The sequence below is a fragment of the Manis javanica genome, chromosome 8 (genome assembly GCF_040802235.1).
Source record: "Manis javanica isolate MJ-LG chromosome 8, MJ_LKY, whole genome shotgun sequence".
Lineage (NCBI taxonomy): Eukaryota > Metazoa > Chordata > Mammalia > Pholidota > Manidae > Manis > Manis javanica.
Window position 1 is genome coordinate 12,069,877 of NC_133163.1, and position 26,674 is coordinate 12,096,550.

Below are 26,674 nucleotides of genomic sequence, written 5' to 3' on the forward strand. Positions count from 1 at the left end.
TAAATATGCCTGGATTGCTATATACTTTCCTCTTAGAACTGCTTTCGCTGTGTCCCACAGAAGTTGGGATTTGTGTTGTTGTTGTCATTTGTCTGCATAGATTGCTTGATCTCTATTTTAATTTGGTCATTGATCCATTGATAATTTAGGAGCATGTTGTTAAGCCTCCATGTGTTTGTGAGCCTTTTTGCTTTCTTTGTACAATTTATTTCTAGTGTTATCCCTTTGTGGTCTGAGAAATTGGTTGGTAGAATTTCAATCTTTTTGAATATACTGAGGCTCGTTTTGTGGCCTAGTATGTGGTCTATTCTGGAAAATGTTCCATGTGCACTTGAGAAGAATGTGTATTCTGTTGCTTTTGGGTGTAGAGTTCTGTAGATGTCTATTAGGTCCATCTGTTCTAGTGTGTTGTTCAATGCGTCTGTGTCCTTACTTATTTTCTATCTGGTGGATCTGTCCTTTGGAGTGAGTGGTGTGTTGAAGTCTCCTAAAATGAATGCATTGCATTCTGTTTCCTCCTTTAATTCTGTTAGTATTTGTTTCACATATGCTGGTGCTCCTCTGTCGGGTGCATATATATTTATAATGGTTATATCCTCTTGTTGGCCTGACTCCTTTATCATTATGTAATGTCCTTCTTTATCTCTTGTTACTTTCATTGTTTTGAAGACTATTTTGTCTGATACTAGTACTGCAACACCTGCTTTTTTCTCCCTACTGTTTTCATGAAATATCTTTTTCCATCCTTTGACTTTTAGTCTGTGTATGTCTTTGGGTTTGAGCTGAGTCTCTTGTTAGCAGCATACAGATGGGTCTTGCTTTGTTATCCATTCTGTTACTCTGTGTCTTTTGATTGGTGCATTCGATCCATTTACATTTAGGGTGATCATTGAAAGATATGTGGTTATTGCCATTGCAGGCTTTAGATTCGTGGTTACCAAAGGTTCAAGGATAGCTTCTATACTATCTAACTGTCTAATTTAACTCGCTTAGTAAGCTATTATGAACACTGTCTGATGATTCTTTTTTTTCTCTCCCCTCTTATTCCTCCTCCTCCATTCTGTATATGTTAGGTTTTTTATTCTGTGCTCTTTTGTGTTTCCTTTGACTGCTTTTGTGAGTAGTTGATTTTATTTTTTGCCTTTAGTTAGTATTTGGTTGGTCCGCTTTCTTTGCTGTGATTGTATTTTCTCTGGTGTTATCTTTTTAGCCTTATGAGGGCTTCCATCTAGAGCAGTCCCTCTGAAATACCCTGTAGAGGTGGTTTGTGGGAGGCAAATTCCCTCAACTTTTGCTTGTCTGGGAATTGTTTAATCCCTCCTTTGTATTTAAATGATAATCATGTTGAATACAGTATCCTTGTTTCAAGGCCCTTCTGTTTCATTGTGTTAAATATATCTTGCCATTCTCTTCTTGCCTGTAAGATTTCTGTTGAGAAGTCTGATGATAGCCTGATGGGTTTTCCTTTGTAGGTGACCTTTTTTCTCTCTAGCTGCCTTTAATACTCTGACTTTGTCCTTGATCTTTGCCATTTTAATTATGTGTCTCAGTGTTGTCCTCCTTGGGTCCCTTCTGTTGGGAGTTCTGTGGGCTTCCATGGTCTGAGAGACTATTTCCTCCCCTAGTTTGGGGAAGTTTTCAGCAATTATTTGTTCAAATACACTTTCTATCCCTTTTTCTCTCTCTTCTTCTTCTGGTACCCCTATAATGCGAATATTGTTCCGTTTGGATTGGTCACACAGTTCTCTTAATATTCTTTCATTGCTGGAGATCCTTTTATCTCTCTGTGCCTCATCTTCTCTGTGTTCCTGTTCTCTGATTTCTCTTCCATTAATGGCCTCTTGCACCTCATCAAGTCTGCTCTTAAGTCCTTCCAAAGTTTGTTTTATTTCTGTATTCTCCCTCCCAACTTTATCCTTTAGCTCTTGCATATTTCTCTGCAGGTCCATCAGCATGGTTATGACCTTTATTTTGAATTCTTTTTCAGGAAGATTGTTTGAATCTGTCTCCCCAGGCTCCCTCTCAGGGGTTGTCTGGGTTATTCCTGACTGGATGAAATTCTTCTGCCTTCTCATGGTGATAGAGGTAGTCGCCCTCCTCGCTGCCTCTGCTGGTTACCTGCCCATGGGGAGCAGCTTCCAGTTTTATTTCCTGAGCCGCCATGGGCGGGGCAGCCATTGGGGCAGCCCAGAGCCCTCCGAGGAGATGCAGGCGTGCTGGGTGTGCTCTTGTGGGAGAATGGTGACCTTTCGCACCTTGTCCCGGCTTCCTCTGTATGAGGCAGGTGTGCACAGGCGGGGCTCCTTAGTCTGGCCCGGGTGGCTGTGGAGGAGGCTCTGGGTGGTTGCACTGGGCGTGGCCACTCCCAGGCTGCTCCCCTGCTATGGCAGGACCGTGCTGGAGGGGGAATGGACTGGGACGCTGTTTATCGCCGTGAGGGGCCTCAGAGCTGCACTGCCTTCCAGGGTGTTAGGGCGCCCAGAGTTCCCCAGGATTCCCAGCTGCTGGGCTGAGTGTGCTGGGATGCTTCTGTCCAGGTGTGAGGCCTCTGTCCCTTTAAGACTTTCAAAAAGCACTTGCTTTTCTTTTGTCCCAGGGGCACTGGCTGCAGGGACCCGCTTGCAGATTTTACTGTCCCGTTTCCCTGTTATCCAGCACACCACTCAATGTGTGTCTGCGCTCCCGGTGTGGATGACTAGGGCTGGGTATTTAGCAGTCCTTGGCCCCCTCTCCCTTCCCTCTCCCAAGTCCTTTCCTCCTGCCGTGGAGCTGGGGTCCGGGGTGGGGGTGCTCGGGTTCCGCTGGGCCGCGGCTTGTATCTTACCCCCTTTGTGAGGCGCTGAGTTCTCACAGATGTACATGTAGCCTGTCTGTTGTACTGTATCTTCTGTTCTCTCTTTTAGGAATAGTTGTATTTGTTTTATTTTCAAAAATATATATGGTTTTGGGAGGAGATTTCCTCTGCCCTACCTATGCTGCCATCTCAGCTCCTCCTCTCTGCCTCTTTATTTCTTGAAAGCCACTTGTATTCTCTTTAGGTTTATAGTGTAATTTAGAGCAGTTATTTTTATAGTATTAAAATGCTGGGAGTAATGAAAATTGCTAGTACTTAGGAAAATATCTAACTCTGGATGATGATTTTTTGTCAGTATCAGTGGTGCCATTTTGGCACCATTGGCTTCTGACTTTCCCTATAGATGAAAAATGTACAAAACCAGACTGAGCGCATTTCAATTTTAAATAAATTGTGTTCATGTACTTGAAATGAGTGTTTTTTAATGCTTTTTTATTCTTTGTTTATAGGTTATTAATTATTTGATAGTAGTGGGAGAAGTAAAAAATAAGACCTTTCATTAAGATTAGCATGTATAATGTCGGGGGAGGCATGGGGAGGGCTGTGCAACACAGAGAAGACAAGCAGTGTCTCTACAGCATCTTACTATGCTGATGGACAGTGACTGTAATGGGGTTCGTCGGGGGGACTTGGTCAAGGGGGGACCCTAGTAAACATAATGTTCCTCATGTAATTGTAGATTAATGATACCAAAATAAAAATAAAAAAATAAGGCCTTAATCTGTGGTTTCATATGTTTCATCTAAAATTATTGTAAGCCAGCAGAGAGATTCAATTTGTAAAACTTATTTTTCCATGACAAATTTTAATGAATACTTCCAAAGGGTAAAGTTATGGAGGATAGGCAGAAAGAATGACTTATAAGAGAATAAAGAGCTCTATGGCAGTAGAAGGTTCTGATAAAAATGAAGTGGTATTTGTCTAAATGATTTCCCTCTTTTGTGGAGTATATAACAATGAAGCAAAACTGAAGGAACAAAACAGCAGCAAACTCACAGACTCCCAAGAAGGGACTAGCCATTACCAATGGTGGGGGGGAAGGGCAGGTGGGGAGGGAGGGAGAAGTGGATTGAGAGGCATTACGATTAATACACATGGTGTGGCGGGGATCATGGCGAAGACAGTGTAGCACAGAGAAGACAAGTAGTAATTCTGTGGCATCTTACTACACTGATGGACAGTGACTGCAGTGGGGTGTAGGGGGGACTCAATAATATGGGTGAATTTAGTAACCACATTGTTTTTCATGTGAAACCTTCATAAGAGTGCACATCAATGATACCTTAATAAAAAAAACAAGTGGTATTTGTCTTCTGAATTTGTTCACATATTAGCATACCATTCTTTTTATTTATTTATTTATTTATTTATTTATTTATTTATTTATTTATTTATTTATTTATTTATTTATTTTTGAGAGGGCATCTCTCATATTTATTGATCAAATGGTTGTTAACAACAATAAAATTCTGTATAGGGGACTCAATGCACAATCATTAATCCACTCCAAACCTAATTCTCAACAGTCTCCAATCTTCTGAAGCATAACGAACAAGTTCTTACTTGTAGCATACCATTCTTTTTTAAAAAAAAGCTTGGGGAAATATATTTTCCTTAAAATGCCTGTTTATTACTTCATGTCGTGTTGATCATATATTCAGTATATGCTGTTTCTTTTGTAGCAGAATTACCTAGTTCTGGGAGAAAGGAGATTGAAGCTATTCATGCAGTCTTAAGATCAGAGGTAAGGAAAATTAAAAGACTACTTCTGAACTTAGTGTTTTCTTTTTTGAAACCATGGAAGTTATTCATACTTTATTTCTGTCCACTCTTTTTAATGAGCTGCTTACGACTTTTTATCTCTTCCCCTTTATTGCAGGTTTTTTTTAGGGGTTATTGTCCTTCAGTTGAAGAATTTATTTACTTACATGTTACTGCACTTTACTATTTAATATTCCTATCTCTGCCTCTATATGCTAAAAGTAGGAAAACTATCAAACAGGAATAATAGTGGCAACAATTTATCATTATCAAGGATTTACTACGTTCTAATGGTATGCTGAATTACAGTAATGCATTTGAGTATAATGTGAACACTGAAGTTCTACTTAATCTACGTCTTTTTAAATTAAACCTCGAACATAAAAAAAAGTTATTTTTATACAAAGAAGAATAGGAATGGCAAATTAATGTACCATTTTCTCATTATTAGTCTGTGCCTGGTAGTGACTAGCTCTGGACATTGTACTTAAGAAATGAGGGAAACTTGGAAAAGGTTCAAAGGAAAGCCATAAAGAACATGAAAGGATTTAAAGTGGGGTCTACTATGAAGTACTAAAGACACTCAATTGTTTAGTGTATGGATAAGAATAGTGAGGGAATACTTACTAGTACTTCAGTGAAAGGTATTCTTATAGTCTGCCTCAATAAAAGATGGCAATTTAGTGACACTTAGGATACCTTGGCTGCAAATACCTAGTGAGTAGGTGCTTTGGGCAGATGGATTTAAAAGCTTTCTTTATAAGGCTGAGATAGGAAATTATTCCTAGTAATCCCTAAAGAATTCCTTGAGAAAGGAATACAAACCCATCTAGAAAAATTAAATGTTAGAGATGTGTGTAGTGGCATTAAGTTAGGTCAATTCACTGGTGTACACTTGGGGGGAAAGAGTAGGTTTAACCTGCTTAATGATTGTTTGCCCTATATTGAGCTTGAAAAGGGAGATTGAAATCTGGCTTTCTGTTGATCTCAATTCTAATCTCTCATCGTGTTAATATTGGACTATGGCAACTATGATTCTAGTGTTTACAAATATTTATTTTGGCAACATACATCCCCAGTTGAAAACCAGCTTCCGCATTTGGTGTTTATTCAAAGTAGCATGAGCTACTCAATTGCTAGAGGAAAACACTATACATGATTCATGCCTTATATCAGCACAAAAGCATTTCATATCCTTTCCCTTTATGTGACTACAGTCAGAGAATAAGGTGAAGATATGACTGAAACCATCAGGAAACTTACAATGTAAAATTCTGTTTAGAAACTTTTAGTATAGAGGGCATCAGGTTTTCTAGAAGAAATTAGATTTGTCTATAGATGTTAATATTTGAAGCTGACTCAGTTAGGTTTCTTCAGTTTCAATAGCAAACAACCTAGCTAACCTAATCCTCTATGTCAAAAAAAATAGTCAACACATGTACCATCTGATCTAGTTGACTTTTTAAAAATTTTATATGCTAAATCATTTTATAAATAATTTGTAGAACTAAGAATAAAGTGATAGTGAAAAATTTACTCTGGTTTTGAAAACATGTATACTCAAAATGGGCAGTGTTTTTTGAATGCAATTAAGTGCTTTTTAACTCTTCTGCATAAACTGGAATGTATCTTACCTTGTAAATAGTGATTCCAGATTTCGATTACTTCTCTAATAGGTTTTAGCTCATCGTTACTTCTGGTTCTTCTTCTTAGCTTGTGTTAAAACCAAAACTTTTGAAAACCTTGATGGCTTATGATTTTGTTGAGGAGACATTGACTCTCTCTGCTTCTTAATTACAAAACATTTTTATTCTTAGATTTATATACAACAGGATGATCGATCCACTAAATTTTTTTCTTTTTTATGTCATCTATTTCTTCCCAGTCACCTTTGTATACCCAACCTGCCTTCAGCGTTTGTCCATGTATGAACTACATCAAGTAAATGTGGGTGTACAGATATCATATATGATGAAAGAATGCTGTCACATAACATTTAATGAGTGGAATGGTTCAGGCTCTTGTCACAAAATATTGCAAAAAAAACTCTCTCCCCATTGATGAGAACACCATATTTCCTTTTTGTATTTAGAAATACATTGTTCATTCATTCTTGAGTTTGAGAAAATTTATGTAAGATTCTGTTATTTGAAGACTTGTCTGAGATTCTGCTTTTACAATCAGTTTCACCATAACCATTTAGACTCTAGAGTGTGGTTTTCTGTCTGCATTCTATAAATTGTGCAGTATTTTCCTATTAGCTTTCTTCCCTTTGTCAAAGTTCAATGAAAGCAAAAAAACCACAACAAAACAAAACAAAACTACAAAGATGGTGTCTCCAGGTCACTTTTTCCTTTTTAAAAGATGACGGAATATTTTGGGCAGTGCATTCAGAGAACTGATTATTTCACTGCTGCATCATTCTTCTGATGCAAAAATATTAATGATTCTCTTAGTCTTATGTTTTCTTAAGTTTTTTTAGTGTAGTTGGGAATAATTGATGAATAACAGTAACATAATTCTTAGAATGATAAAATATCAAAATATTTTAAGACAGAAAAAACAAGGTCATTATGGTCCCATGATTATTCTTAGATTATAAAAGGGCACAGTAAACCATTACGATAATTGCAAGATAAAGTGAGTTTTATTTTATTTAAAAAAATTAAATTTTATTTGTTGGAATACCTTTAAGAAGGAATGGAAGTCATAAATATCAGTCCTTTCAGTTAGAACTCAAAGAAATTCACAAATTAAATTTGGTTCCAGTAGACCTTGATGGTATAACAAGGGGTAAGTGGGTTGGGGTAATTTAAGGATGTAAGAATCTCATGGATTTCGAGGACAGAAACTGTAGCCAGACTTTAAAAAGGGGCTGCAATTAGAATTGGAAACAATGAGGAATCTGTCTCTCATTTTTACTCTTTGTTCTTTGTGTGTTTATTCTTTTCTCCTTTCAGACCAGCTCCCTCTGCTTTATATATGATATGATAGAATATATGGCCACTGACAACTACTACTGTCTGGGTGACGCAGATGAAGAGACTCTGTGCTTCATGTGCTTGTCAACCTTTCTGACTCTCATACGGTTAGGGAGATGAGGGCAGACAACCAATTAGGTATTGGCCAAATTGAAAGTTTTCGAGTTCTAGTTATTAATCAGTTAAACAAGTAGTCTTACTTATTATTTATTTATCTATCTATCTATCTATTTATTTATTTATTTTGGTATTATTAATGTACAATTACATGAGCAACATTATGGTTACTATACTCCTCCTATTATCAAGTCCCCACCACATACCCCATTACAATCACTGTCCATCAGCCTAGTAAGATGCTATGGAATCATTACTTGTCTTCTCTGTGTTATACTGCCTTCCCTGTGTCCACCCCCCTCCCCCACTACATTATGTGTGCTAATCGTAATACCTCTTTTTCCCCCTTATCTTTCCCTTCCCACCCATCTTCCTCTGTCCCTTTCCCTTTGGTAACTGTCAGTCCATTTTTGGTTTCTGTGAGTCTGCTGCTGTTTTGTTCCTTCAGTTTTTTTCTTTGTTCTTATACTCCACAGATGAGTAAAATCGTTTGATACTTGCCTTTCTCCACCTGGCTTATTTCACGGAGCATAATACCCTCTAGCTCCATCCATGTTGCAAATGGTAGGATTTGTTTTCTTCTTATGGCTGAATAATATTCCATTGTGCAAATGTACCACATCTTTATCCATTCATCTACTGACGGACACTTAGGTTGCTTCGATTTCTTGGCTATTGTAAATACTGCTGCCATAAACATAGGGGTGCATCTGTGTTTTTGAAACTGGACTTCTCCATTCTTAGGGTAAATTCCTAGAAGTGGAATTTCTGGGTTAAATGGTATTTCTATTTTGAGTTTTTTGAGGAACCTCCATACTGCTTTCCACAATGGTTGAACTAATTTATAGTGCACCAGCAGTGTAGGAGGGTTCCTTTCTCCACAACCTTGCCAACATTTGTTGTTGTTTGTCTTTTGGATGGTGGCCATCCTTACTGGTGTGAGGTGATACCTCTTGTGGTTTTAATTTGCATTTCTCTGATGATTAGCCTGTTGACCATCTGAATTTCATCTTTGGAGAAGTGTCTGTTTAGCTCCTCTGTCCATTTTTTAATTGGCTTATTTGCTTTTTGTTTGTTGATGTATCTGAGCTCTTTATAATTTGGATGTCAACCCCTTATTGGATATGTCATTTATGAATATATTCTCCCATACTGTAGGATGTCTTTTTGTTCTACTGATGGTGTCCTTTACTGTACATGTACTAAGCAATTTAGTTTGATATAGTCCCACTTGTTCATTTTTGCTTTTGTTTCCCTTGCCCTGGGGAGATATATTCATGAAGAAGCTGCTCATGTTTATGTCCAAGAGATTTTTGCCTATGTTTTTTTCTAAGAGTTTTATGGTTTCATGACTTACATTCAGCTCTTTGATCTATTTCGAGTTTACTTTTGTGTATGGGGTTAGACAATGATCCAGTTTCATTCTCTTACATGTAGCTGTCCAGTTTTGCCAATACCAGTTGTTGAAGAGGCTGTCATTTCCCCGTTGTATATCCATGGCTCCTTTATCATATATTAATTGACCATATATGCTTGGGTTTATGTCTGGGTCTATGGGTCTGTTCTTGTGCCAGTACCAAATTGTCTTGATTACTGTGGCTTTGTAGTAGAGCTTGAAGTCAGGGAGCATAATTCCCCCGCCCCCCCCACCCCGCTTTATTCTTCCTTCTCAGGATTGCTTTGACTATTTGGGGTCTTTGTGGTTCCATATGAATTTTAGAACGATTTGCTCTAGTTCCTTAAAGAATGCTGTTGGTATTTTGATAGGGATTGCACTGAATCTATGGATTGCTTTAGGCAGAATGGCCATTTTGGCAATATTAATTCTTCCTATCCACGAGCATGCGATGTGTTTCCATTTATTGGTTTCTTTAATTTCTCTCATGAGTGTCTTGTAGTTTTCAGAGTATAAGTCTTTCACTTCCTTGGTTCGGTTTATTCCTAGGTATTTTATTCTTTTTGATGCAATTTTGAATGGAATTGTTTTCCTGATTTCTCTTTCTGCTTGTTCATCATTAGTGTATAGGAATACAACAGATTTCTGTGTATTAATTTTGTATCCCGCAACTTTACTGAATTCAGGTCTTAGATCTAGTAGTTTTGGAGTGAATTCTTTAGGGTTTTTTATGTACAATATCATGTCGTCTGCAAACAGGGACAGTTTGAATTCTTCCTTACCAATCTGGATGCCTTTTATTTCTTTGTGTTGTCTGATTGCTGTGGCTAAGAACTCTAGAACTATGTTGAATAGAAGTGGGGAGAGTGGGCATCCTTGTCTTGTTCCCGATCTTAGAGGAAATGCTTTCAGCTTCTCACTGTTCAGTATAATGTTGGCTGTGGGTTTGTCATATATGGCCTTTATTATGTTGAGGTACTTGCCCTCTATACCCATTTTGTTGAGAGTTTTTATCATGAATGGATGTTGAGTCTTACTTATTTTTATGTGAAAAAGCCTAACTGGACTTTTATGACTAGGTTTTGACTTCAGTATATTGTGTTGCTTCAATTGTGTATGATGTTTCATGTTAACAGCTCATAGAAAATCATGCAGAGGCAGCCTGTAGAATAGAAGGTAATCAGTTCTGTGACCTTGGTCCTGTTTCTTAGATTTTTCTGAGATAACCAAAGCCTGTGTTAGATTTCTGAAGAGGCACTCCCAAACTAGGATTTATATGTATTGTATTTTTTCCTTTGATTCATTCTTTTGATTTTCTCTGGGAATTCATATAATCTCCTGTGGTCATAATTTTCATATCCATTGATGTAAGAAATTCCTAGACTCTAAGAAGAAAAAAGGTATCATCCACAAAGTGGAAAAGTCTTCATTTTCTGAAGGAGCTTTCTTTCTCACCATCAGTCTCTTTAGTCTCCATTATCATTGTTAAATTGTGTTTGTAAATATGTTAATAGAATTTGTAGTAAGTTATCTGTGATAGTTTGTAAATTCCTTTTTGTAGAATGTGTTAGTGTCCATGTTTCTCTTGCTCTTTTATGTCCTTACTAATTCAAATGCCAAGGAATGATAACAGATTAAGGCAATTTAACATTTAGGTACATAAAGTTTAAGTATTTTTTTCATATATTCCAACATCTTAAAACAAAAGGCTGTGATGACTAGGTTCACTGAATTAGAATACTTTGTGTACTTCTGTAGTTCTCCACACTCAGTTCTAGCAGTGGTTTTCAAATTAGATTTTTCAGAGTTACCTCAGGAACTTGGGGGATAGTCAGAAAAGCAATGTGAGGCTTTGGCTTCCTGCCTGTACTTCAGTTAGAAGTCTTTTTAAGTTCTGTTTGGGGGCAAAACAGAAGTTCAGACATATAGTCTAGTCCATTGGTTTTACAGACATCTGTTGCCTACCATATGTTGGACACTGGGTATACAAAGATGGGGGAAACGTTAATCAGTGGCTTTTTCTTAGCAGAAAATCAAACTGAGCAAAACTTTTTTTTTCACTTTGGTTCAGAATTACATAATCTTTATAAATATGCTTTTGTACCTGTAACTTTAATTAAAAGTGTATTTTAATAGTGAGAATTCTGAGACCTTCTGTATTTTATGTCTATTTTTTATGAAATGTTTTTCAAAATGCCATGCACATAACTTACTGACATGTTTTACTTTTAGTCTTTTTGTTGAAAATACTTTTTCTTTGCTTCTAGAATGAGAGACTTAAAAAACTTTGTATGGATTTAGAAGAGAAGCATGAAGCCTCCGAACTTCAAATAAAGCAGCAATCTACAAGTTATCGGAATCAACTACAACAAAAAGAGGTAACGGTTATTATAGTTCATATTTATTTTACTGTAATGTACTAAGGAATGTTTTTAATAGTTATATATAAATAATAATTATAAATCAGTATTTTAGATTCATAAAAATATTGAAAGGATGTTGAAGTTAATAATTCCCAACTCAGTTTGATTTCACTAATTTAGCAAGAACTCTATAAGCTCTTCTATTAAGTTAACATTACTTTAGCCTTTGTGGAGTTTTATTTCTACTTCCCAACAGAAGAAAAGTCTTTTGTATGAAGTATCTTCAGGCATCTGTGCTTGTAATTATGATTTTGTGAAACCTAATTTCTTTATTTACTTAAAATTGTTTTAAATCAGTGTGATCATTGCTAATAACATTTATTTTTTAAAAAATGAGTAAGAGTACAAGTGTTAATATATACTGTATTGGCATGTACTGAAATTTCTATGGAAAACCAGAATATTAAGTACACAGTTGATCCTTGATCAACATGGGTTTGAACTGCATAGATCCTCTTGTATATGGACATTTTTCAGTAAATATATTGGAAAATTTTTGGAGATTTGTGAAATTTGAAAAAATATTTTTTCTCCACCTCGCTTTTTGTAAGAATATGGTATATAATACATTTAACATACAAAATATGTATTAATCAACTATGTTACCAATAGGGCTTCTGGTCAACAGTAGGCTATTAATAGTGGGGAGTCAAAAGTTATACACAGAATTTTGACTGCATGGGGGGCAGGGTTGGTGTCCCTAGCCTCTGTGTTGTTCAAAGGCCAACTGTATTATAGTTGACTTAGACTGTTTTATCATTTTTTTCCCTTTAGTTAGGTAGATTTGTTTATTTTGTAATTGGCTTACCTTTTCTTTGCAGTGCTAGTAATAGATACTATAAAATTTAAAGTGTTATTGTGAATCGTTAAAATGTAGACTATGTCCTCATGTTTCATTCTGTTGTTTCATTCTCTTGATTGTTTAGTACATAAGTGGAATTCAGTAAATACTTATGTTGAATTGAACTATTTATTGTTTTATTATCCAGTTCATTTGGGTGTTGATTAAATGGTCATTTCTCCTGTAACTTCATATTTGGGTGTTTTAAATTTAGATGTGTTGATTTCTAGGCCCTTTTTGTGACATACCAAGATGAAAAAAAAATCACCTTAAAGATAAATATAAGGATTTAAAGAAGAGCTTAAATTTCTCTAATTTGTTGGGAATGATTTCATAGAATACAGTAAAAGTGATGAATTAGTACAAAAATAAAATGAATATAAAAAGCGAAGTTATGTTTAAGTTAAAAACCCACTTTTTATAAAAGATTCAACAGATATAAAATTATTATTAAATTGCTTTAAAAGTCTTTTATGCCTTACTCTTTCATTTGTGTACTTATTTTATCGTGGATTGGTAGAAGACATTCATGGCATTGGTCCATGGACCACACTTTGAGCAGCACCTACTTAAGAGATATTACAGTAGAGCAGTAGTTCCCACTCGGGTTTACAGCTGAATCATACATGACACTTAAAAAAATACACGTTTGGCATCCTCTAGGAGGTTCTGACTTAGTGTACTGGGAAGGGGCCCTGGTATTTAATATTTCTCAAAAATTTCATAGGTGATTCTGATGTTCACATCCCAGTTGAAAACACTGTTGTGGAAAATTTTGGCATTTTATTTTCTACTTAACTATTGATGTTAGAGGACAGATTAAGCATTTACATTTAGAAATGCCTTTGTTATTAGAGCTCTCACTTTTTAACTCTACAACTTGATTTAAATTTCTACTATATAATAAGAACTTTGATTATAGCTACCTTTGAAAATAATTGTGGATTTCAGTACTTTTTATTAGAATAAAAGATAATATATGAATATACTTTTGATCTGCTGTTTTCTGAACCTAATTTGCTGCCCTTATTGTGATGTTCATATTCCTGAAAGATGCAATTTACCTCATATCATTTATGGGAAAATGAGTAAATTTGTACACCACTATAAATGTCCATTAGCAAAGGGGCTCTGAAATGAAAAATCTGTTTGTATGACATTTAACATAATTAAGTTTGGATTTTGTTTATCTAATTGCTTGACTTTACATATGTACAAGTACCACTTCTTGTTGGCTGTCTCTTAGCATCAAATTCTCCTCAGTTGTGGCAGTGTGTCTTCTGGACTAGTTTTGAGTATTGTACAGAAAGCTTATTTCAGTTCTTTCTCATTGTTACATTTTGAGTAATCTCTCACTTGAATGGTTATGACATTAAGGTAATTCCTGTGTTCATAACCTCCTTGGTTTTGCCTGCCTTCAGTCAAAACCCTGCTCATAGTTTCAGAATTTTTATACTGTTCTATCCCTGAGTAGAGTCAGACTTCCATTGGCCTCTCTTTGCCAAAGGGAAAACCAAGACCTCTTTCAGAGCATGATTTTCTTCTAAATCTTACAATAACCATGGACTAATAATCACTGTGTTATCTGAGAAGATTGGATTAATAAATTAAAGCATTTTTCTAGCTGTGTTGTAGAGACCAGTACAAAGTTACTCCTGATTCATGGTGCATTTAAGCCTAAATCCAGCCATAATCAGTTACAAGCACTCTTCCAACAGGAGATGTTTCTAAGGAAACTTTCTAATGCATAGACTGGTACAGCTTTCATTTTCTTGTCATTTAAGTTTCGATAATTACGAAAAGAATCGTAAGAAGTTGCAGACCCATTTCTGAGAAATTTATTGCTTTAACTAACATATGAGTGAAAATTCTGATGTTAATACTGTTTGAAACATGCTTTATGGTGATCATGTTTGGTTTTTAAATAAAATTGTTCTGGTTGGGATGTTATAGAAGGCTTAGATTCGGTTGACAGATTTACCATCATTGAATAATCTTAAATTATTGTAACTTTTAACTTTACGAGCCTCTAAAAAGGTCAGTGTGGTTATGATTTTAAGTTTCTCTAAAATGTGGGTTATAAATATATAGGTAGAAATCAGCCATCTTAAAGCAAGACAGATTGCGCTACAAGATCAGTTGCAGAAGCTGCAGTCAGCTGCTCAGTCAGTAAATTCAGGAGCTGGTGGTGTACCAGCAACCTCTGCATCATCTTCATTCAGTTACGGTATCAGTCATCATGCTTCAGCTTTCCATGACGATATGGACTTTGGTGATGTAATTTCATCACAACAAGAAATAAACAGACTGTCAAATGAAGTTTCCAAACTTGAGTCTGAAGTTGGCCACTGGAGGCATATTGCACAGGTAGGTAAAATTTTCATGAGTTTTGAAAACTGTGAGTGTGTAAAAATACTGGTTCTACATGTAGAGATTTTGGTTTCAGAAAGAACCCTGGACTGGAAAATGGAAAACCTGTATTCTAATTCTGCCAGTGACTTAAGTGATTTTGGTCAGGTCATCTTTCTCTCTCAGCCTCGGTTTTCCATTCTGTACAACATTTGAAGGAAATTGTCCCCGAAATTTAAGGCAGTGGAGCCATGTTTTAAAATAAAATAAAGAAGTTATAAGCCCAGGACTTTAAAGAAATAAAATGAAGTTGCTATTATTGAATCAGCACCTTTTAACCTGGAGAACCTGAGGCGTCTCTTTGGGAAACACTAGGGCTCTATGGCACCAGATTGGAAACTACTCGCTTAGATGTCTTTGAGCTTCCTCTTAGCTGTAATTGCATGTAAAATGAAAATCTGTTCATTGGTATTATAAATACATTAAACAGACTATTCTGTGTTGTTTCTCATGCATTAGAAATGAAATCCTTGTTATTTGGGCTATAAACTTTGTTCCAAGGAACATTTTCTATTTTGCATATCATACTGTTTTTTTTTTTTACATACTGTTTTACATACTGTTGCATTTATCAATAGACATGAGACCCAAAGTAAACTGGAACATTGTTCATTTAGATTTATTTTCATGAGTGTAGAGAAAAAGTATATAAGAGATTATTTCCTTTTTGTGAGTGTAGTGAGGTTATGTAAAGAAGAAACCCTCTCAATTAAAATTATCTCCTTGTTTTCCAAGTTGCTAGACATTCCCAATACCCAAAATAAACCTTAAAGAGGATGATCCATTTTACCTCTAAAATATAGTAGTAGTTCTTGAACTTTGTGTAAGAATAACTCTAGGAATATTATGATACTGTTGATTCCCTATCCTACCTTCAGAGGTTAGGATTTCATATCCTATTTTAGGATCTTGGAAACTTAATTTCAAACAAGTAAATAGCCAGGTGATTCTGATCATTTTAGGAACACTTTTTAAAAAACATTGTCTAGAATGAGATTTCATAGGGAAAAGATGGGTTTTTGGTACTTAAGCAAAACTTGGGAGTATACTATATTACAGACCTGTAATGGGACCTAAAGGCATAATTGGGACCTTTCGGGGACTCAATTTTCTAGCAAGACATAGTAAAACTTTATATTATGCTTTATAAGCTGTTCCTATATGCACTATCCCTATATATGTATTATTCTTAATAACTATGTGAGGTATTTATTAGCTCTCCCATACAGATAAGCAAAGTTTAATATACCCTTGTCACAGTGATTAAGTTGTGACTCAAACACAGGTCTTTGTACTCCAGATCCTGTGCTCTCTCCATTATAATGTGTTCCTGCTTTTATGCAGAGAGCAGGTTTTGGTTCCTTCACACACTATATAGTTAATGTTAATAAAGATAAATGAACACTATACAGCTTTGAATGAAAAAAGAACAGTTCAAAAGTTGTTTTAATTACTTGTCAAACCAGTTATTCTACATTGGGGTAGAGATCTTCTGGGTAAAATTACTTTAAGAGATTTTTCTGGGTTATTATTAGCATTGATATTGGGTAACTTTCCATTTTAGAAATTTCCTTTTAGGAAGCTGCTTGATAATCATAAGATTTATATTTTGTGAAGCCAAGTTAAATATTCTGTCATGTTTTCCTTCTTAACTTTGGTTATTTTGTAAAAATGTTGTCTCCCCAATTAGTTAACAAACTCTTGAATACAATCTTTATTACTCCCTATTGGACTAGGTTTAGGGTTAAAGAATAAAAGGTGCGTGGCATTCTTTAATCAAAATTTGTATAGGAAATAACCCTCCTTTTAAATTTAATTTTTAAAATTAAAAAAAATTATTCAAAATGTCCCTTTTTTGATAAGTATCTTTTAATAAAATTAATTTGTGACTTTCTCTTTTACAGGAAAATCAGTGTAATTATTTTCTAATTCTGTTTATCTGATCTAGACTTCTAAAGCGCAAGGATCAAATAGCTCTGATCAAAGTGAAATCTGCAAACTTCAAAATATCATTAAGGTAAGGCACATTGTTGCAACAGTGGCCATTATACATCTGAAATCTGCTTTAAAAAGGCATAAACCTGAGTTAATAAAAGGCTCTGTTACAAAAATAATTACGTAGATTATAATATTAATTTCTCCAAACTGTTTTGTATCTTCTTTATTCTTTATGACAAGTAAGGTATATAAAATTCTCTTTCCAAATCATTTGGTTTTGAACATTTATTAGGTAGTTTGTGTTTTGTTAAGTCTCTACTCTTCTATTTTATCTCATAAAATTGTCTTTATTAAAAGAGAATTCCGAGGTTGCTGGTTTCAAGGTTTAGGGTTAAAGGATATTGACAAAAGAGTGCTAATATTATTCTTTGTAAATAATTATTTTCCCTTAGTAGTGGAATTTTTGCTACTTCGTGTCAATTATTTTTTTCAAGAAAAGTCTTAATTACATGTACTTACCATGGTAATGAATTGTTTTTGGTGTGTAAATTATGGGTAGGTATAGAATTTTTTAGTTTTTGGTTTTATTATTACTATACTATCATGGATGGGTTCCCAAATCATACTGTATTTGAATCCCGGCTCTACTATTTACCAACTGTGCTACTTTGGGCAAATTGGATAATGTTTCCAAACTTCTGTTTTATCATCAGTAGAGTAGGTATCATTTTAATGCCTCCCTTGTAGGATTGTTTTGAGATTTAAATGTAAAGCTCTGTGGCACATAAGTAAGCATATAGGATTAAAGAATAATTTCTCTTGTCTTCTCAGGAAGTAGAAGCTAATTTATAGATTTAGATTCTTGGTTACAAGGAACAAAAACCATCTGTGGTTAAGTAAAGCAAAAGAGTATATACTGGAAGGACCTAAATAGTCTGTTCATGGGATTGAAGGAAGAGTTGAGCATTCTGGCCTCAGACAGGACGTGAATGGCAACAGCATCAGGGATCTAGGCAGTGGTACACAGTGGACAGATTTCTCTGGGTACACCTACCATAATGCTTCAGATCCAACTAGTTTCCCTCTCAAAGGGACTCAGCTCAAGGTCCAGATTCCTAGGAGAGAGTCCCATTGAGACTGGTGGGAGGAAATACTGAGCAAGAGGATAGGGGTAATAGGATAGTGGGTGTTTATTGGCCACAAGGTTGGCACTCGTATTGATGGGCTATGTCATTAACAAGAGAAGTTCATGGTCATAGATAATAAGGAAAAAAGATATTTTTGCTTACCTTTTATTTCAGTTTTTTCTTCAGTTTTTCTCATTAAAATAGACTATTTTTAAGACCCAAGAAAGCAAAGGGTGGAGTCTTTCAAAATTGTCTGAATTTTGGGCCTGTGCTTAAGTTATTTTCAGCCTTAGCAAGTTCAGAGAATAATTTTTAATAATAAAGACTTTTGGACAGCAATTAAATAACTTAGGTAAATTATTGACTTTAAATGTGATTAACTTTGTTTTTTATTTTTTAAGGAACTTAAAGAGAATCGAAGTCAGGAAATTGATAACCATCAACATGAAATGTCAGTATTGCAGAATGCACATCAACAGAAATTGACAGAAATAAGCCGCCGGCATCGAGAAGAATTAAGTGACTATGAAGAACGAATTGAAGAACTGGAAAATCTGTTACAACAAGGTTATTTTTTTCATTAACTTAACATACTAGATAACATAATTAAATGACAAACCTAGCACTGTAAGACCAAGACAGTGGTGTAAGCTTGCACTAAGTTCTAAAAAGTGAGTAATGACTAGTTCTGCTCATTTGCCAGAAATTTGCAGTGGCATGGCTACTGGTAAGTCTGCAGAAACGGGAAGCTCCTTTTGCCTTTGTGGTAAATAGTTATAATCCGTAGATTGCTTTGCTTTGCATTGCTTGGTGATGATAACTTTGGTAATGAATAATTAGAGATATTTTCATTTTCTTTTAAACTCATACACATACAGGCTTTTTAGTAGATGATTCAAATAATATTCTTCCCCAAATATTTATTTCAAAATGCTTTATTATAATAATTTAAGTTTTTTTAAAAACTTCATTTTTTAGAATGGTTTTAGGTTTACAATAAAATTGAGAGGAAAGTATAGAAATTTCCCATATACATACCTTTGCTCCACACATGCATAGTCATCTCTCACTATCAGTATCACTCACCAGAATGGTACATTTTTTTCAAGGATGAGCCTGCATTGACACATCACAGTCACTCAGAGTCCATAGGGTTCACTCTTCATGTTGTACATTCTATGGATTTGGATGCATGTATAATGACATGTATCCATCCTTATAATATCATACAGAGTAGTTTCAGTGCCCTGAAAATCCTCTGGGCTCTGCCTACTTACCCCACCCCAACCATCAGTTTTTCTGTTGTCCCCATAGTTTTGCTTTTTCCAGAATGTCATATGGTATACAGGCTTTTGATATTGGTTTCTTTCACTTGTTCATATGCATTTAAATTTCCTCCATGTTTTTCATGGCTTGATAGCTCATTTCTTTTTAACATTGAATATTCTATTGCCTGGTTGTACTATAGTTTGTTCATTTACCTAGTGAAGGACATCTTGGTTGTTTCCAAGTTTTGGTAATTATGACTAAAGCTGCTATAAACATCCTTGTTCAGGTTTTTGTGTCAATATGGGTTCCTAATAAATACCAGGAGTGCAGTTGCTGGAATATCTGTGAAGGGGATGTTTAGTTTTATATGTAACTGCCAAGCTGTCTTCCAAAGTGACTGGACCATTTTGCATTCCCACCAGTAGTGAATGAGAGGTCCTGTTGCTCCATATCCTCTCTAGCATTTGGTGTTGACAGTGTTTTGGATTTTGGCCATTATAATAGAAATGTAGTGTTATCTCATTTTGACTTTTCTTTTTAAGCTTTCTAAATTCTGAAGTCTGTTAAATCTCTTAGTTGTATATAGTTGTTTATTTCTTGATAGTTGACATTTGATGCCCTTGATTTTCTGTTTATGTTCTAGGTGGCTCAGGAATCACAGTAACTGATCATTCTAAAATTCATGAGATGGAAAAAACTATTCAAGACCTACAGACTGACAAAGTAGCATCTACAAAAAAAATTGAAGAACTTGAGGATAAAATGAAAGACATAAATAAAAAATTATCTTCAGCGGAAAATGACAGAGATGTGTTGAGGATGGAACAAGAACACCTAAAAGTAGAAAACAGACAAATAATAGAAGAATGTGAACATTTGAAACTGGAATGTAGTAAATTACAGCCTTATGCACTGAAGCAAAGTGATGCTGTGACAGAAAGGGAAAGAATTCTTCCACAGATTACGCCAGTGGAAGATGAGGTGATCAGACTGCAACAAGCACTGTCTGGTATAAAAATGTTTGGAATTTATTTCTGATTGGTGTTTGATTGCATACTAGTTGTTTTTAGAGACAAACACTTGAATAACTGAGTACTTTATGGAATTGGGGTATTCATGGAAATGACTTTGTACAGTTTAAATAAAATTGTTTTTTATTCAATTCCATAATTAATAGATCACAAATAGAAACTTTCTACAAAAGGGTTAAGCATAGGTAGCTCTCAGCCTCCTTTCCTCATCTTTTAAGTATTTACATTGAACTCATTGATTTAGGAGGCCATGTAGATTTCTGAGAAACATTTATGTAGACATTTGTTGAAGGAGGTATGGGTCTGTTTCTGTTTATCTATATAGAACCAAATACTTCGTATAACTCATTAGGGTCCAAACCCTCCAGTTAGATAGGCTTACCTTCAGAATTCCGTGTTACTGTTTGAAATGATCTCCTGTAGCTAAGCAGACATGATAGTAATAAGAGCCATATGTCTTCTACCATTTTCCATGCTTAAGATGGTATTTAGTTACTGTACCAGTGTTCTGTGTTACAAAAAATAAGGATTAAATGAAATAGGCCAAATACCAGTCCTTTTTTTCATATCAGGAAAACATAATGGGAGCTCTTCAGCTGAAAAGGTGCATTTTATTTTGTACTTTATCTTCTCACATTATAAACTCAATTTATGAACTCATTCATTCCTGCTCTAGAGGTTTCTAGTCTTTGTGTGCTTGTGACTCTTTTCCACACACAAATATACACATCTGTTTTCCTCACCTAGTTTTGTTTATCATGAGCTCCTGACCCGAATGGCCAACTCACCGTAAAGTCAAATCAAAGTTAGGTTCAAAGTCAAGTCACCACGACTTCCTCCTCCTCTTCCTCTCCCTACCGTGGTGATTGGTAGCATTTACCAGTCTTTAAAAGCAGAAAATTTGAGTCCTCATCTAGCAAGTCCTGTAATTTCTCTTTCCTTAGCTTCTCTCTGGTTCAGTGATAGTTAGGATTGTATTCTAGAGCTCTGGGGTTTCCCAGAGATGCCTCAGTTCTTGGAGCTGCCATGAAGGCAAGGGAAGGCTGTGCAGTGGGGCTCTGGACTTAACTTCTTTTTTGACTTCAAAGTAGCTCTGGTCTTTTCAAAATAAAATTATTTATTTAACATATTGGGTGATCCATGAGTGTATTTGCTTGAAAAACAAACCTGTCCTGGTCCTTCCCCTTTTTTTCACTGCCACTGAAGAACTTTAGCCAATTATAATTTCTTTCTGCCTGGTCAACGATAGCAGTCATTTAATGGAGTGGAATAACATAGTGGTTAAAAATGACTGGGTTGGAATCCAGTTTCAACACGTAACTAGCTGACCTTGGGCAAGTTAGTGAACATCTCTATGCTTTGGGTTTTTTGTCTGTGTGGTTGGGATAGTATTACTATCTTCATAGTTGTAGTAGTGGTAATGAGGATTTTGAGTTATTAGCTGCAAAGTTCTCTTTAGAACAGTGTCTAGCCCATTCTTAGCATTATAAAAATGTTAGCTGTTGTTCTTCTCTGATCTCCACAATTCTTCATTCAGTTGTTTTCCTTCTGAAGCTAGAATGATTTTTCAGAAATGCAAAACAGGTTACGCCCTTGATTTTAATCTTTTGTGACTCCCTGTGAACCTCAGGAGAAAGTCTTAACTTCTTAGTTGGGCATGTAATGTCTTTGATAATCTGGTCGCCATGTTCCTCTTCAGTTTCAACTCTTCCCATTCTAATACCTTATGCTTTAGCCATATTGAACTTTCTGTATGGCTTCTTAAGCCAGTAGCCTTTTCTCTTAGCTCTGTTGCCTATGCATTCGCTGCTCCCTGTGTGGAGTGTCTCTGTGTTTCTTTCCCCTAACTCTTAGTATATTCATATTCTGTGTGGGTGTTGCATCCACTGGGGGATACCCTGTGTTGTGGCTTCCCTGCCTCACCTGCCCCACTGCTCCCCAGCCTCCCAGCCTAGATTAGGTGTTTGCCTATTTTGCTCTAGTATCACCTTGTGTTGCTGAATCACACTGTTCGCTTGCTTGTCTTCCCCTCTGAATTGTAAGCTGCTTGAGAGCAAGCAAGGGCTAAACTTTTCCTTCTTATTGCCTAGCAGTTGACATCCTAGTAAATGTTCAATATTACCTGAATGAACATTGAATGAATTACTTCAGCTGAATTTGTGCTAGTGTTTGTGTTCTTCTTCTAGAACCACTTCTATTTATGGATCTACCTCTAGTATCAGATTGAATGGTCTTTTTTTCCATAGTCATGTCTAAATTACTTTAGATAATTGAGAGATTATTATATTGTGGTAAAACATATATTCTCATTTTTAAGTCTTTCCCCTTATCTTAGTCCTTTTACTATTTCCTGCTATACAAACTAATCAACTCATTTTGAAGCTCATAGTTGTTGTAAATAGTTTTAATCAAAGCACTGAATAACTTATGATCCATCCAGAATACAATTATGATTCTTTCTAATACTATTCCATAGAACTGGACTTGATTAACATAGTTGCTGGTTGGCGTTTATATGATGATTTCTTTGGTATAGTCAAAATAGAAATATAAAATACAAAAATATATTTCACAAAGAACTGTTAGGGCTTGCTAATTGTACTTATAAAATAAATGCTTTATTTTAATTAGGTTTCATTTCTCAGTTTAGTATGGGAGGTAATAAGTAATTTTAAAGAATGTTAATGTCGGATTTATTGTTTTTACAGATGCTGAAAATGAAATAATGAGACTGAGTAATTTAAATCAGGTAAACTCATTTTAAGAGAAAAAGCCATTGGTTTACCAAGAAAAAGTATTTTGATTGTATTTGCATATTTTGTGACTTTTACAGATTTGTATGAACCTACCCAAGAAGCTTTCATCTTAGTAATTTTATGTTTGCTATTAATAACAAATTTTTTGCATCATAAATTGATATAATTTTAAAAGTTGGATAATGGAAAAATATGAGTATATCTCTTTGCAGATTTATTTGACAAATGTTACATACATAGAAACAGTAGAAGCAGATCCTCTACCAAAGTGAGGGATACATTCAGATTTCCTTTAAAGAATTCAGGGAGTTGTTTCTATTTCTAATGAATATAGGTTATCTTTTAAATTCATTTATATATTTTTTCAAATATAATAAAGAGACCCTCTAGAAGAATGTCTATAAAATCAGTGACTGGCTTTAGATGGCCCAGTGTTGCATGCTTATACTTTTTATATATTACTAAAGAAATGCTGAGTAGAAATGCACAGTTATACAGCTTGCCTGCTTTTTTGTAAACTTGAAATTTCTTGTTATCTGAAAACATGCTGTTTTAAAATTTTTGTAGGATAGCAGTCTTGCTGAAGACAATTTGAAACTTAAAATGCATGTCCAAGTTTTAGAAAAAGAGAATACATTATTGAGTCAAGAAAAGGTGAGTGCAGTAAAAATGGAGAGAGAATTAAAATGGTGTGTATTATATATAGCTCACAGCTAAGGGCCAGTTCATATCAAAATACAATGTTTACCTTTTGAGAGCCCTGAGGATAAAGCTGATCTCACTGATGCTTGTCAGGCCAGGTTGAAGTACTTGGGCAAGGTTCAGAGAATGTGAGACTGGCCAGAGATAAACCAGTAGGCATACAGAAAAGCTAGGTAAAGGCTCTCTTTTCATTTCAGATGAAGTCCTGACAGCAGCAACATACACAAGTGGGTTGTGAGTCTGGCGTGGCATAGTATAATAGCTGTGTACTTCGGTCCCTCAGAATGTGTCTCTTGTGGTAGACAGGAATTTCTTAGAGGCAAGGAGGGGTAGAAGGCCATTCTCAGTGGTAGAAATAGGGTCTTATTTGTGTGTATTGGTAGCAAGAATGGATTAAGATACTATAATGCCATATTGGGTATGGGGAGGGGTACTTTTATGTTTTTACCACTTGAGGGTAATTCCTTGGCAAAAACAGGTGCTTAAGTATAGGATAGTTGTAAGCTGGTATCACTTCATAAGTTATAGGCCAATGTCTCAGCTCAGTTTAAAATCTTTATTTTTTTTAAAGTAACATATTTTACTATTGCAAGTATTCAGTATTACATACTGAAAAACTATACAGTACAAATAGAGTATCCTTTGTACTCTATTGGTTGGCTTCTTTTCCGGGGACAGTCTTTCTTACCAGTTTCCTGCATATCCTTCCAAACTATATTTATGCGTGTATGATTGTTATATAAATGGCTTTTAAAATAATAAAAATATTAGCATGCTGTACATACTGTCATATGTACTTTTAACATATTTCCACTACCCTTCCACATTAGTATATAGGTAGTGTTTCTCAAAGGCGTGCTGCTGGCACGTAGGTGGGAGAAATGTTGGTTGTGTGTACTGTCCTATGTGTTGTAGGATCCTCCTGCCAACTCTTTGTACCCATTAAAAGACAGCATTATCCCTAGTCATTTTTTTAATTCTTTATTATCTCTATTTCCTCTGTTCTCCCATTGCATTCTGCTCTTTTCAGTTATTCCCTTCTCCAGCTGGTCTAGGTATATTTTGTATTTTGTAGATCTCTGCATATATTTATATGGTCTGTAACCTTCTCATATTTCCTGATACCTGTTTCTCCCTTCTTTTGATGTTAACTAATCCATAGTTATTGTTCCTTGAATTGTGTCTGCTGAGGTCTGCTCAAGAATGCTTATGAATGCCAGAAGTACCTGTAAGACCATGTGTGTTCTTAAGGTCCACCTTAAAAAAGTTTGTGGTTTTCCTTAATTGAACACATAACTGTAGAAAGACATAAGAGAAGGTTATTTCCATCTTTCAGTTACAGTTAAGAATAAACTTTTAAATTGGAAGAAGAATGAGAATTGTGAGACAAATATTCTAATATAGTTTTCATTGATATCTTTTCTAAGGTTTATATTCTAAAGTTTATAGACTATTTGTAGAAATTTGAGATTCTTATTTACTTTAAAGTAGATTCTTTGGAAGTTTGATTTTAAAAATATTGATGAAAGAAGGCTTTACAGTGATAGAGTTTTATCACAAACATTATGATCAGAGGTTGAAATAATGCTGAAGCATAGAGAACTGTCCCACTTCTGAGATTTTGGAGAAGAATTAAATACCAATAGAACAGACTATAAAATGTGTTTAAAATATGTATAGATAGATCTTTAGGATTGGTATATTAGAGAAAGGGGAACCTAGTCTGTGCTCAGGTCAGGAGGTGAAGGAAGGAAGGAGGCTAATTCTTGGATTAAGAAAAGGTTTCATGTTCTGACAGAAGCCAGTGATAAAGGAAATTCCTTTAATGAGGGAAAATAAGTCTTTTATTTTCTAATTAGAGAGGTTGAAGTTTAGAGTGAATGAATATTGTTTTTTTTTTTTTACATTTTTATTTGGTCTGTGGCTGTTGGTACCTGGATGTTAGGGAATTGAAGCAAAGAGAGCCAGGAGACAGGACATTTCGAGCAGTATGTATGTGGTAGGAGGGAAGGAGGAGACAGGGAGAGTGGCAGTGGGCGTGGACATGGGAAGGCTCTTAAATGAGAAACTTTCATATAAAGAAGTTGGAGCTAGAAGACGAACTTACAGGCATTTCATCTCGTCTGGGGTTACAGAAATGAAGGCTATGGTTTGTCAGATTTTCTGTAGCATGCTGAGGTATTTATTCAATAATGTTTCTGATGTAGAGCATCTAAAAGATTCCCAAGTTTTGTTTGTATATATGTATTTTAAATCTTCTGGTGTTTCTTCTTCCAATTGACAGTATGTGTTGTTTTTTTTCCCTTTTAAGGAAAAACTTCAAATATCACTTTTAAAATTGAACGATGAATATGAAGTAGTTAAAAGTGCAGCTACAAGAGACCCGGATTTGAACTCTGAATTACATGATTTAAGACTTAATTTGGAGGCAAAGGAACAAGAACTCAATCAGAGTATATCTGAAAAGGAAATATTGATAGCTGAGTTAGAAGAATTAGACAAACAGAACCAGGAAGCTACAAAGGTAACACTTTATGATAAAGACGGTGTTGGCAATACTTCCTACTCAGTAGACTGAGCACTGGATTGATAAACAAAAGTGGTGTGATTTTATTCTGTGATGTAACTAATATCTTAGTTTAGTGATGCTCTGGTGATAGAGGTTGGTAAACTTTTTTTGTAAAGATTAGACAGTATCTAATACTGTTGGCTTTGCTAGCTATATAGTCTCAGTTTACCCACTCAACTCTGCCATTAACGTTAGGTAAACAAATGAGTGTGGCCGTGATCCAATAAAATTTATTTACTAAAACAGGCAGTAGTCATGGACTATAATTTGGTGACTCCTGCTCTGGTATTTAAGAGTTGAAAATAACATGTATCATTTACTTTCTTGGTTTTAAATTCTAATCTCTAAAATGATTAAATAGATTTACTGTAAGGTATTAGTTCATATCTTTGTTGGGATTAAAAAAATTGTTTTAAGAATTTAAAAATTGTCTTAAAGCAATTGTTTTAACAAACATTGTTTTAATAGAAATATCTGAGGATATTCTTCTATTTTGTATG

General features: G+C 35.2%; 1 protein-coding gene across 7 annotated transcripts in view; it reads left to right on the plus strand.

Annotated features, from left to right (window-relative positions):
* TRIP11 (thyroid hormone receptor interactor 11) overlaps positions 1-26,674 on the plus strand; it is a 65,798-nt gene that overhangs the window by 7,016 nt on the left and 32,108 nt on the right. For 5 of the 7 annotated variants that reach the window (XR_005053941.2, XR_005053940.2, XM_073241964.1 and 2 more), the window contains exons 2-10: positions 4,537-4,598; positions 11,377-11,487; positions 14,465-14,740; positions 16,731-16,799; positions 18,249-18,414; positions 19,760-20,125; positions 22,856-22,896; positions 23,471-23,557; positions 25,917-26,129. Coding sequence is in view for 5 of the 7 variants with exons in the window: in XM_073241964.1 (XP_073098065.1) it covers positions 4,537-4,598; positions 11,377-11,487; positions 14,465-14,740; positions 16,731-16,799; positions 18,249-18,414; positions 19,760-20,125; positions 22,856-22,896; positions 23,471-23,557; positions 25,917-26,129 (1,391 nt within the window). In the remaining 2 variants the exon portion in view is untranslated. The remainder of the gene's footprint in view (positions 1-4,536; positions 4,599-11,376; positions 11,488-14,464; positions 14,741-16,730; positions 16,800-18,248; positions 18,415-19,759; positions 20,126-22,855; positions 22,897-23,470; positions 23,558-25,916; positions 26,130-26,674) is intronic. The other 2 variants (XM_017657190.3, XM_036991494.2) reach the window with 2 other exon arrangements.